Genomic DNA, 14,549 nt, shown 5'->3' with positions numbered 1-14,549 from the left:
GCACTTTTCTCCGATCAGAATCAGGTTTTCTTCCAGGCTATGGTTGTAGATCTCCATGGATGTGATTGTTTTTAAAATAATAAGCAGTGGAAGCTGAGGAGAAACTCACCCTGTGGCTTAGCATCATGTAGCAACTTTCGATCTGCAAAGACAGAGAAACATCAGGATTTGAGAGTTTCTCCTTAACCTTTTTGAAAACTACCAGTCTTAGTTTATTTGATTACTACTTGTGTATGCATCCATGTCTGCGCACACTGTGTGTTACGTTCATAGAGTGGAATGGATGACTAATGAAGATGGATGAGGGTCTTGGTAATGAGCATGATTATAATGACGATCATGATCTAGCCCACACTGCCAAAAATGATGAACAGTAAATCTATAATGACACAGTCCCTGAACACAATGGGACTGACAGTAATGATGCTAAACTATCTTTTTTTTTAGTTAACCAGTGGAGAGAGATGGTGATGTTACCCACTCTGTGTGCAGAGGCCGCCAGTGCAGTTGTCTGTGGCCAGCGCCACCCCGTCACAGAGCCGTCCTCCATGTTTGGGCTCCGGAGCCGTACACTCTCTGCTGCGCTGCCTCTCGCAGTCTGAACTACACACCGACCAGTCGCTCCACTCCCCCCAGCTGCCATCCACTGAGGGAGTCAGATACAAATACAAACGCTTAAGAAAAACAAGGATGCACATACACAGATTTGATGTGGTTGGAGTACACATGCAAACCCGCTTCTACAAGTAAAGCACAGAAGAATAAATATACGGATAAATACAGAAAAAGAACCAACTGACACAAAAAAGTTAACTTTCCTCGTAAAAGATTCAAACATCAAGCCTAAGTTGATTCGGTTAAATGTTCTCTAGGACTTTGTGAGAAACCTGTTTCAGAGTAAAAGCTGCACTACTATCTATACAAAAACATTTTCCTCCTCATGGTGCCAAAATGTTGTGCTGTCTTGCTGACTTGGAGCACAAATACACTCTTATGCCACACTCCATCAAGTCTCCTTTCCACCTCCAAAGTTCCCTTCTTCCTGCTAATCTAAACGCAAATGCACCGCGTTTATGTTCAAACTCCGATGCGGTAGAAAGAATCCTTCAGAAGGAGACAGTTGGCAAAGAGGAGATAATGTTTGGAGGAATGCACTGCCTTCCCCAGATAATTTTGTTTTTCTTAAACCTGATGAGCATTTTCTTTTATACTGGTGCTGTGGTTGAAATCATAAATTTGGTCTTGTCTAGAAAAAACACTTGGGCAGAGCAGATTACACAGAGGTTTTGATAACTGGAACTGCAGCTCTGCTCTTCCTCTCACAACCTAAGCTTCTGTTTATTTCTCTCGCTCACTCAGGTTTCTTTCTTTTTTCACCCCTCTCTCCTTTTCCCATTAATATTCCCCTCATTTGCTGTTTTGTAAGGCCCGCTGTATTAGATTTCAGATACAAACCACTGTCACTATCAGCAGTGGGGACATGCAATGCATTCGCAGTGAAATGTAACTGGATAAAAGGACACTACCGCTAACTACAAAGCTTTTAGACTGATTTCCTTTCTTCCACACTGACACAGTTCTCTGTTAATTTCAGGTACTAAAATCAACTTACAGAGACTTTAAACTAAGTAGTAATCAATCACAGAGACCATACTGTTGCCTTAACTTTTAGTCAGATTTACTATCATTGTGCGTTAATGCATTTGTAAGCAGAGAGAAACCTTCACACTGATGCATTCAAGGACTTGTTGACAGCAGTGTTTTTAAAGGAATAGTTTAACATTTTGGGAAATATACTTTGCATTCTTGCCAAGAGTTCGTCGGTTAAATATAAAGCTCTGACCAGCAGACAGTTAGCTTAGCTTAGCATAAAGACTGGAAGCAGGGGGATACAGCGACTCTGGCTCTGTCCAAAGGTTAAAAAGTAATAAAATAAAATAAGATAAATATCCACCGCCAGTACCTCTAAAGCTCACTAATTAACACATTATTTCTAGTTTGTTCATGTGTACAAAGGCTGAAGTGTAAAAACAACAATTTGTGGTTTTATGTGCTGCACTGCTACTTAGTCAGGCGTAGTAATGATGCTGACAAGACTCCAGAGAGTCCAAGAAATAGTTCTAGCACGTATCTTCTCGTAAAACTACAAATAATGTTTTTTTATATTTTGCTTTTTGTACAAAAGGGTTCAATTGTCATTGTACAATACAGGATTTCACAGTGATATGCAGTTACAGCCTCCTCCATGCTACACAAAGAGAAATATATATAAACAAGTCAAATATTTTAAATTGGAATATAATAAAATGATGTAATTGGCAATAAAATAATAGTACCAATTAATAACGCAAACCAATGTATATATACATATATGTATATAGACCTGTACACACAAAAAATATGTAAAATATGTGAAATGTCACTGTATATGAAAGTTACAGTGCAAAGACTTACTACTACTTACTACTTAGATAGTAGTGGGAATGCATGAATGAATGAGTGCAAAGGGAACAGAAGAAAACATATGGGTGAGATATGGTCTTGATGACTGTTACTTTTGCACAGAGCCAGACAAGCTGTTTCCACCTGCTCCCAGTCTTAATGCAAAGCTAAGCTAACTGCCTGCTGGCTATGGCTTTACAATAGAATCAACTTTACTGTCACACATACAGTCGCACACAGTACAACGTATAGTTTCATCTTCTGCATTTAACACATCCTAAGTACTATGAGTAGTGGGCAACCACTGTACAGCGCCAGGGGACCAACTCCAGATCTAATCATTTATATTGGGCAGATATATAAGAGTGGTATTAATCCTCTCATGTAACTCTTGGTAAGAAAGCAAATGAGCATTTCCCCCCAAAATGTTGCACTGTTCCTTTAGTGCAAGAACTATTTCACTATATAGCTCATGAAGGCTTTCAAACACCTAAATCTCAAATCTCAGGGTTTCCTTGCATGCATCGCTGGAGTAGATTTTAAGATTTTCATGACTTGAACAGAACTATTAACTGGAACCTGCGAGGTGGGAGGACAGTTCCAAAAACTCTGCATGGTTTTAAGCATATGCACAAACAATAACAGCATGGAGACTCCGTATGCTCACCTGGACACAGCGTGTTGCAGGTGCTCTTCTGCACTGACATGCCCTCGCAGAAGGCTCCCCCATTGAGAGGAGCTGGATTTGTGCAAGTGCGAGAACGTTTCTGCACACCGCGACCACAGCGTACATTACAGGGAGACCAGTCTGTCCATGACGACCAGCCTCCATTCACTGTGTGTGCCACAGGACAAAGGAAAAAAGATGAATGGATAATATAAGAAAGAAAATATCCTACATTCTGTGGTAACAGTATATTTTCTGTCACAAAAAAAGCAGGGGTTCACTCAAAGGTGACAATGAATGTCTTATCAGGAAAAAGAAAACTGAGGTGTCTTTACAAAGATGATCAATGGTGTCTTCCCTTCAGTCTACTCAAGACTTCTTCTGATTTGTTGCTTAAAATAATGCGGGATGATTGACTAATCAGCTCATTTGCCGTCATAGCGCAGGAAGAAATACTATGTTCCGCTATTGTACATCTGTCTGAGCCTATCCGTAGAGTGAGCCTGTCAGAGACTTCATTAGCATTAAGGAAATTAATTATTGATGGGCCTCAACAATGGGATGTCAGAAGGAATTAGATGAATTCCTACAGCCGCTAAATGTCCTCCCTGAAAAAATAAAAATAACAGTATGAAAGGTCAGTAAAATGAGCACTGAAACAATCCAATTAACAAGGTGTTCCTCTGGTGTGAAAGGAGGTGGTGCTAGTATGACATTATAATTTCACTTATTCTCCTTTGTCTCTGCAGAGCTCTCTACGGGCTATAAAATGCTGGAAACTGTGTCTGCTGGCCTGCGGGCTATAGAAAGCGTTCCACACAAGGTGTTTAGTGCTGGCAGATAAAAGCCGGGGAGTTGTGACCCACGTCACTGCCTTTCCACTATTAATAATTGAGTTCTTGTAAATATTGTGCCTGTGTCTCCTTGTTTTTACACATGAGGGATCACTTGCCCATTACCTGCTCATTAGACTCTTGTGTGAAAAAGACCACACGCTGTGGTTGAGCAGTGCTTTTTATATTAATGACTTTGGGGAATTAGCTTATGGCGCCAATTTGACAGCCTACTTCTGTAGTGAAAATTGATATTTTGATGCCGACAAGAAAGCTGTTTGACATTGTTTTCCTCATCTGTACTGCAACCTTAAAAAAAATCTGCCGCCACGCCTTTTTGGCTGAGACAGACTCTAAACTTAGACACATTTTCTTTTGAAAAATAACAAAAAAGGACATCTATAATTTGATATCTTACCGTAGACTACAACAGTGGCTGTGGCACTACGTCTCTTGGCCACAATGTTGCTGGCAACGCAGGTATAGTTTCCGGAATCAGAGAGGCGGGCTTCGGAGATGATGAGATTATGGTCGCCTCTTGTATCAATGACACCTTCTGAGCTGAGAGGCTCTTCATTTTTCAGCCATTCCATCTGAAAACAGCAGAGCACATGAGTAACATAAGCACTGTTGTTTACCCTGAAACTTTTTTGTGTGATTCCACAGCCCTTTCAAATGAGCTCAAGGATGCCTTTATCTGCACCACTCAAAGTGTTCTGATAAATGGTAAATATAAAGTGGATGTTATTTAACACTATTAAGGACATCAAAGTGGATATTGTTACAATATCTTTTCATAAACAACATACAAACATTTAACTATCCATTGCTTTTAGATGACTATTTCAACTGTTTATCCAGCACTCACATCTGCAACATGCTTCAAGTCCTAAGACCAAGAAACAAGAACACATCACACCATTTCCCAGGACTCTCCACTAGCTTCTAGTGTGTCAGAGAATATAGTTTCATGAACTGCTGCATGTCTATGAACCTCTCATTATTTTGTACCAAAATATTTTAGGCTACCATATTGAACCCTCACCTGAACATGAAGAAGCTGCACTTACAGTAGTTACCTGCACCAACTTTACAATCTTTGGTGTTCTGCACTGCTTCTGACTGAACAAAATATTCCCAATAATGCCATTGCACCCTGTATTTATGTCTCTCTTCCTCATAAAAAAGGTTTATTCTTTTAATCTGCATTTAAGTGTTTTTCTTTCTTTTCTGTTTTTATTGCATTATGTAAAGCACTTTGAATTGCCTTTGTGAATGAAATGTGCTATACAAAAAAAACTTGGTTATTGCCTTGGAATAACATTTAGGAAGGTGTTACATATTAAATGGTGTTAAATGAAAGCATCATGCACAGTAGTAATGTAAGATTATCTGATAAGAACAGGTATGTTGTGCTTATGTTTGTTTTCTATTTACAATACAGATGTATTTATACCATACAAAAAATGAGAGGGCTGTATCCAGTACATGGAGACATCTGTATGCGGTTGCTTTGATACACCAGTCATTAAAGACGTGATCTGAGGAAAGTGTGTGATATAATTCCTTAATGTTAAAGAAGAAACCACCACTACCGCAGAAGGTGTTTTTCATTAATTTATCTGGTATCTTACTACATTTATTCAGACAAGTGAGAGGACACATGCAGATAGCAAGATTAGAGGTTTGTGGGAAAGGTACAACATCCGGTCGGTGGGAGTGACGCAGTGGGTAGGAAAAATCTTCTATCGTTACCAATTCAGGGGCCGTGTAGTGAGTGAAAATAATAAGGAACTACAAAATAAAGGACGCACTGTTGATGCTCCTCTCCTCGCATGACTGACCCTGTAAATTGCTATTAATGTGCCACTGGCTTGAGCTTTTCATTGAGAGAGACGAGCTGGGGCATGAGGGAGTGGGGCTTGATTTATGGCAGTGTATTTGAGGATTAAAAACTCCACCCCACTGGGAGCTCCATGTGTTTGTGCATGCAGTTGTACTCTAGTGTGTTTGTGTGTGTGTTTGTAGAGAGTGTCCATTTGCCAAGGGAATATAACAACAGCCAACAAACTCAGAGATTGCTTTGCTCTTTCGAAGCACCCTGGATGAAAAAATTGAGCTGGGAAATCAGGAGTCATGTTGTCACAAATGTTTCTTTTTTTTCTCCTTTTGATGGCCCGAGAAGTCTTTCATCATGTGCCTTTAATTTAACTTTTTTCATCATTTGGCTCCACAGCTTTCAAGACAACCCAACCAACCACACTGGTGGGCCACATCGGTCATTCTATCAATCCTTGTCTTTATATTTTTGCCTTTCACTATTTCATACCTTCAATGTCTAATCAACCCCTGTGTTGCCGTCCATGCTGTATTACATTCTCCACAGCTGCTACCATTAATCTACTCAGCTGTGGAAGCAGTCAGTTTCAACCTTCCATGGTGGAAACAATTTGCAAATTTAATCATAGAAAATGTACCCTTGTGGTTTCATCATGGCCATTATTATTTTACTTGAATGTTTTTAAAGGATCATTTGTGCAATCACATTCCTATCTATCTATCTATCTATCATCATCTATCGATCTAGTCATCTATCAATCTATTCTATCTATCTCATCTATCTTACATCTACTCTAGTCTAGCTACTATCATCTATCTATCTATCTATCAGCTGCACAGTTTTTCTTCCTCTAATTGTATACTTTCTCTAATCGACTGCGGCTCTATGTAGTATTTGGGAAGTAGGAAATTAACCTTGACAAGTAGGAAGTTTGTTCTTCACCTTCTGTGCAAATATTGCAGCCTCTTTCACAAAAGGATGACAGAGGTGAGCTCTGCTGTTTTCACCAGGGTCACATGATACATTTTCTGTGTATTGTCTGCAGCGTTCGAAAAGATTTTCCCTCAAAGGCATCTCTAATGTCAGACTAAACATTTCTAAACCCAAAAGCACAACTCTGAGACTTCATAACAGGCGAAACTCAGGCAGATAGAGAAAATGGCTGGACTTATAAGAGAGAAACACAAAATAAGATCTGGGGGGAATGAATAAATGACCTGATATAATTATATAGTTAAGATATAATATTGCTATATATAATCTACGCTGATGGGAAAGTAGAGAGTGTCACATGGGGTGGGGGAGTTCAGGTGATGGGAATGGGGAACAAGGGGTATTGCAGGCAAGGTGGGATGGCAGGCCGAAATGCACAGAGTAGCATGGCAGAGAAAAAAAACAGACCAGGAAAATATACTAGAATGGCCTTGACATTGTCACAGACGAAACCTTTAAAGCTGTCTATATGAACCAGCAGCGACTATTTTGAACACTGACTGAAGGTAATTTGTTAAATACAACACAGATTACATTAGGGAAGATTCACACGCAGCTCCATCCTTATACTGCTTTTATAATATTCACTCTCGATAAAAACAGCTATTTTACTAACTGCGGTGTGCTCTGATTGAAAGAGTCACATTAATCAAAACTGAGAAGCACTGGTCACCTCCTATTCCGCGCATTCCTATTGAGAAATATCATATCAAATACTTTAATTAACACTTCAATTTACAACTTCAAACTACAGAAACCCCCCCCCAAAAAAAAAAAAAATAAAAATAAATAATAAAAAATAAAAAAATAAATAGAGAACATATCCTGCAGGCTGCAGATGGCTAGACAAGTTGATGAAAAAGCATAATTGGGTAACACAACTGAATTGAAAATTAAACCCTCCACCCTTTTGTTCGCTCCCGACATCATTCAATGGGACCATATTAAGAGAGTAGCCAAATGAACTTGACAGCCACCGCAGATTTAAACATTAGTTGTTAAAAAATATATTTCAAACATTTAGGTAATATCCCACCTTCTGGAAAGACCGAGTAAAACTAAAATGCATCCTTAAAGCAAACTATTCCAGAGACCGAGCCACCACTGATATATAGAACATATTTTTTCATTGACAAACAATTTTAAAGAGCAAGAAAAACTGATGACGAGAAATGCAACTACCGTCTATTGCAGAATATTTTCATTAAATCGTTAGACAAAGAATCTTTTAGACTCATTTACAATGTAAACAAAGACGTTTGAAGTGGGTGCAGAGAGTATACTGCCAGCAAAACCATAAAGATGCCACACGATAACAATACCAAACCACAGTACAATAAGAATGATCTTATTCCTTCAAGAAGTATCTGGCAAAAATTAAATAATATAGTTTATATATAAATGACATAATGATATGGGGTAGGGTTTGTCCATGACCTGGCGGAATGCACATAAATATATAAAGAACAGCATTGAAATGCCATCAAATTCCAACCCTAAATTAGGTCAATGAAATGAACCCCTTGCTTTTTTTAAAGCGTGGGGTTGATCAAACTTTCACACTTTTAGACTGAAACACTGGGGACAATGTGAGAGAGGGGGGGATGAAACAAGGAAGTAGTGAGACATTGACCCAGGTCCCCGATTGACCTTGCCAAAGGGACACTTGAACACCCTTTACTCCCATCAGTGTCCTTACATAGATTCCTTATCCTATACATGAACGACTTAACTGAATAAGGCGACCATAAAAAAGGTATTTTATCGCAACCCCAGGAAGTACAATATCTTAACATATAACGTTATATGTAAGATGTTAAAGTGCCTATCTGCTCGTACGTCTCTAAAGTCAATCTGTACAAGCCTGCCCTCCCTGCGAAAGGTAAACCTGGCTCAAGCAACGGATACTATATGACAATGCCATTGGCGCACCCCATATAATATATTTCATATAATACCGGCGCAGCAACCATGCTAATAAGTAAAACTTTCATTTATATCTTCACACTCTGAACACAACAACTGTTATATATGGTAAAAGACAGATTGCTTTGGCACCAAAACACTGACTTGTGATAATGAGGAAATGAACAGGTCCAACCAATATCATTTTCATTATTAACTAACTGTCCAATAAATTTTCTCCAACTTATAAATTAGTTTTGGTACATAAAATATCAAGAAAAGAAGCCCAAGGTACACCTTAAATATCTTTTTGTCCACAACACCAAAGATATCAGTTAGCGTCACAGAGGGATTAAAGAAACCAAGAAACAATCACATTTGAGTCGCTAAAAATCAAGAATTGATCGTTGCGCTCAACACCCACAACAACCACACAACATTATCATAATATGTGCGATTTCATATAACAGTAACAACACCTTTAACGACATAAGGGCAGCTCTAGAAACGCAGGAGAAACAATAAATAGGGTCCTTGGATCAATCCATAATATGGTACCCAAATCGCCTTGAAAGGGGTCAGATTGACACCAATCTCAACTAAAACACCTTCCTCAACAAAAAATAAACGTTAACATTACTCACATTTCCAAAAAATGTGTGCCACCACCATTAATGACAACCCAAGTCTGGCACGCACGTACGTCACATGCCACTCGCCACTCCATTCATGAGGATTCAAAGGAGGAAGGAGGGAAGAAAAAAGAAGGGGGAGTTTGGCAGACTCATCCCAACTGCCGGGTGTTTTTAACATGTTAATGAACAAGTCCATTACTCAAGGACATGTTGTAGTACTTGTACTGGTGCTGATAATTCCATTTTAAGCTACTTTAACTTCATCCACTTACCAGTACAGGTCCACGACATTTATTGATCAGCGCTTGGCAATTAAATTGGAAACAAAATATAACAAAGAAACTATATGATATTAATATAAACTAGCCCAACAGCATATAATATTTAGAAAATTACCACACTTTAACCAGCTGCAACTTCCATGGAACGTACCACACAGGGATGTCAATAGAAATACATTTTAATACTACTTAAGATATTTTGACATGCAATGCATAATTTGCTATTGCTACCTATACTGTGTATGATACCCCGCCAAGGTTTTATACAAACTACAACCCACACTCACACACTACAGAAGCATACATGAGTGGTCAAGAGTTCATAGATTTACAGTTGTAGGTTAAAAATATATTTATTTAGGATGTATTGCCTTATTTGTGTCTATATCATTAAAATACATTATACTTGAATTACACATGAAGCATGGGAAACACCAGTTTTTAAAAATATGCTTTAAAAAGTATGAATATTAACAAATTATTCTATATGATTATGTGAATCTAATATTATAAACCACATTAAAGTACCAAAACAATGAAAGTATTAACTTATTTCACAGGTCTGCTTTAATCAATCACTGCAATGTTAACAAAAGCAGACTGAGGATGGCTGTGGTCGGTACTTCTGGGACCAGAGTCTGTTCACTGGCACAAACATGCACTATTTAAGGGCTTTTTATGTCTGCTAGAACCTTGAAACCACACTTAAAAACACAACAACTTTCTAATCAATCCCTTTAAGTTGGTATCGATAACAAGTGAGCTGTGTTTGAGTGTTGAAGTATCGATTACTGCGGCATCGATCTGCCCTTCGCTCAGGATCATTCACACACCCTCTCGGCAATACTGTTGAATTGTTTAGGGTGTCACATGTTTTTATATGTAGCAGTCTTTGTCCCTGTTCCTTGTATTAGCTCTGTGTTATACTGTGACTACACTGTATATAGTTGTTGTTTGTCTCTCTCTTTTTATTATATTTTTATGTCTAATAGTTTAATTAGCCTGTGTGTTACTCACAGTTATTTGTGATAACAAATGATAAAAAATAAATTGCTGCTCTTCAAAATGTTTGAGTTTGTATATATTATTTTTAAACTCTGTTTATTGGGATTTTGATAAATAGTGCTATACTACACAATATTGGAGGAGGCCCTTAACAAATTAGATTTCCTCTAACATAAGAAAGTACAAAAAGGCAATACAGTCAGCTTCAGTCTTAAACAGTACGTGGGGGTCTGGAGGGGCACAGAAGATGGCTATGGCATGGGTCGACAGTTTTGTTCAGGCCTTCTTAGATTGTTTAAAAATGAGAGACCAACATTTTTTAAACTTAGCACAGGTCGATGACATATGGGCATGAGTAGGAGACGATAAATTGCAAAGATTACATGAGGGACTAACATCTGGGAAGTATTTGGACTTTTTCTGTTTTGTCCAATGAGTCATCTCGCCATGCCTGGCACAGATTGAGGAGCTATGAACTCTTATTATGTTTTTGTATATATTCACAGAGAGATGAAGGCCTTTTGCTGCTTTTTTGGACGATTAATTTCACATTTCAGACACTGGAATCTATAGAAAAATGAATTAGAATTGATGACTGGGGAAATAACCAGCTCCCTTATCGGAAAACTATGAAGACTTTGATTCTGAATCCTAATCATATTCCTACGCTCACAGAGAGATTATAGTCTCTCTCTAGAGGGAGAATTATTTGGTCAGTTACACTGAAGAAGACAACAACTAAGGCAGTTAAACGGATTTGCTTAACCGGCAAATGTGTTCCATAAAAGGCCATCTGAGCTCATTTAACAGCCTCAGTTGCTGTCTTCTTCAACGTACCTGACCACACAGTTGTCCCTCTAGTCACTCTGTGATCATATGAGTAGAATATATATGAATTTTCTCTTTGGTGGTGAGTGGTAATGTTTTAAGGTCCTTATCTCAGAGAATTCCTTCTCTAAACTAAATTAAAGTAATCGTCTTGTCTTTTGGTTGTTTTTTCCGTCTCATGTTTTTGCTTTGATTTATCTCTCTCACTCTGCCCCTCCTTCGCTCTTTCCCAGTGTTCGCTGCAGGAAGTGTATAAACCCAGAGTGTGATTTGCATTCTATGTCGGTCCTAGAGTCTCCCCTTCGGGGGAAAGCGATAGAGAGATGCACATGCTGATGAGAAGGCAGGGACAGGACAGACTCAAATGAGCCTGATAAGCCAGTGCCTGGGGGAGGAGAGGAAACGGATTTGCTTAATTGGCAAATTTGTTCCACTTAGATAGCAGCAACCAGTGTTGAACTACACCACACCTAACCCAGCCGACCAGGCCTTACGGCAGTCTGCTGGTGGTGGGGTTGTGAGGTGTCAAGGTCACCATGTTGACCATTAAACAGCAGCTAATTCAAACTGGATTTTCACTGGAACTTTCGTCTTGTTTGGCAACTTTCTCTCTGCTCTGCTTTGTTCATTCATTTCCAGCCAGACCAGAGAGTAAATGAAATGAATTCAGAATATATTGAGAGCAGCATCAAATGGTCAACAGGAGGCCCTTGAGCCATGCAGCGGTTTCATTTTTCTGATAGCTTTAAGCTGTTTGAAGAGGTTGAGATAAGAGAGCCTGCAGCACTCTGTGTTTATGTGCAGAAAGGTGTCATCTCAAACTTGACTCACAAAAAAAAGCATGTCCTGCTCAAGTCATTCTAATTCGTCCCCGTATCAGGCCTAAACACTCAATTATTCTGCAAGCAAATGTAATGACCTACATTTACAATCACTTAAATGGGAAGTGAAAGCGACATGAAGACGATTACAAAGCATTGCAGTAGGTTTTGTTCCATCTGATTCAATTAAGGTTGAGTTTCATTAACAAGCGCCCTCCTCCTTTCACTTCCCTCATGCCGGCACCCTCTCTGCCTTCCCTCAGTCATCTATGGCCTTTTCTCAATGCAACAATGACTTTCATGAAATCACATTAAACAAATGAGCCCTCCAAATCTGACAGTAGCATATTCTAGAGGCGGGGGTGGCTAAACCCTTGTTGTGTCCTTGGTTTATCTCCACACCATCTCTGGAAATGTTATGTTCATCACTGAATAATTACATTTTAAGTACTTCAAATGACTTTGGATGAGACGCTTGATGATTAATTACACTTGGTAAAGAATACTTGGGCAGTTAATGCGGGGCTAATGATTGTAAAACAGTTTTTTTCTGAAGTTATTGGAGACATTTTCTTTGTCTCCGCCACTCAACTTTTAACCTTATAAAGCAAACACTTCGCTTGTTTAGAGATGGCGAGACTGGTTATTTGCTTGGATGTCACTTAAAGTTGTCCGTGTAATATATGTTTGACAGTTTTCTCTGAAAGTCAGACTTTAACATGAATCCTTTCTATAAAAGAATCACTTTCCTTGTTGTGACAGATGCCTCCTAAATGTGTTTTTACAAGGTTTGGAAGTTTCAAAGAGTCTCTATACTGACTGGTTGGGCTTTCAGCTACTGCGCTTAATCAGTCATTATTAGATACTTTCCAAAATAATAGCCCATAGTGACAACCGAGTTTGAGATGTGTAGTGTCGCTGTGTGAGGCTAAATCTTGTCCAGGAAATAAAAAGTGCAGTTATGTCACATAAAATGATGGTTCCCTGATGGTGCCTTAATTGTTTTCTTGGAACTACATTCAGTATCCAGTCATTATTGTGTGCATCATCTTCATCCTCTGGTGATTTTGATTTTAGGGCTTCTTTTCAAGTCAAACAGAAATTTGCACCAGTCAAATTACCAGCACCAACATCATTAGTCAGAACACTAATGTATAGTGTTGCTATCACTGCAGATAAATGAATAAAATCTTATTTTTGGTAACTATAATTTTGATCAAATAAGTACACAAGTCAGAACAAACACTGAGCATATGAGCAAAAGGAAATTTAATTTCAGTTTGGGTCAAAGAAACATTTTGATTATTATGCTCTAATCAGAGGCAATAATGTAATAACTCCAACATTACAGTGAATATAATCTGTATTCTAAATAGCTCCCTGTCTATAAAAAGTAGAGCCAAGTGAAAAGATTTGGCCATCTTGGCTCTTGTCACCAATAAACCGAAGTGGATTTAAGCTGTTTTACTACGATACATTCTCTGTGGTCGGACTTACAGTGTGCACAGATTATTGCCTCTATCACTGCTGGGACAGATAATATGCCATTCATTAACATCCTACACAGCAGCCCAGTAAACTCACGGCTGGCTTAGTTACAGTGAGATGCGGATAAAGTTATTCGCGCTCTCACTGTTAGTGTTGCCTCTGAGAACATGAAGAGAGCAGCGACATAAGGGGATTTCAAGCTGTAAAGTCGGCTGTACAGCGTTTATGTTTTAAAGCAGCATGCAAAGTTGGAACTCATTTCATTTGCATCTTGTCAGCTGAGCATTTCTTGTCAGCTCCTCAAATTAACTGTTTGCATTTCATCACAAGCATTAATTTCCATCAGGATCAGTTCGAAATCGCAGAAGTATGAAAGATTTAAATAAATGTCATGACCAAAATAAATATGCCAAGAATACAAATAGGGTTCAACAGATCACACTGCATCGTGACCTCAATTCCTTAAACTGAAACTGTAGCTGAGCAACAGCTTCTTTCTGAGCCAAATTTCACAGTGCTGGTTACAGAATAGGCTTTAACCTCTCGGAAATGCCTAAAGTCATGAAAAGAGAAAAGTACAGCCACATTCCCAACTAGTGAGTATTTCCTTCCCAGTGCAAGTCACACTAGAGGGAGCTGGATTTGTACCTGCATTATTTACTATTACCATTCTCTTTGTTAGCCAGAGTCACATTAATGAATGCATGAGGAGTTGCCTATTTGATGACCACAATGCATAGGGGAGACTCGTGGTACACCAATGCTCCATTTGTGTGAGCTGAATCATTCATCACACGCCATACACACACAC

At 38.8% G+C, this 14,549-nt stretch overlaps 1 protein-coding gene across 1 annotated transcript in view; it reads right to left on the bottom strand.

Annotated features, from left to right (window-relative positions):
* LOC118332903 (netrin receptor UNC5D-like) overlaps positions 1-14,549 on the bottom strand; it is a 142,051-nt gene that overhangs the window by 24,604 nt on the left and 102,898 nt on the right. Inside the window, 4 exon segments of the mRNA XM_035668336.1 lie at positions 110-142; positions 482-646; positions 3,110-3,277; positions 4,361-4,535. Of these exon segments, the coding sequence (XP_035524229.1) occupies positions 110-142; positions 482-646; positions 3,110-3,277; positions 4,361-4,535 (541 nt within the window).

The sequence above is a fragment of the Morone saxatilis genome, unplaced genomic scaffold (genome assembly GCF_004916995.1).
Source record: "Morone saxatilis isolate NCDOM2014 unplaced genomic scaffold, NCSU_SB_2.0 Contig21, whole genome shotgun sequence".
Lineage (NCBI taxonomy): Eukaryota > Metazoa > Chordata > Actinopteri > Moronidae > Morone > Morone saxatilis.
This window is presented reverse-complemented; position numbering and strand designations above follow the sequence as displayed.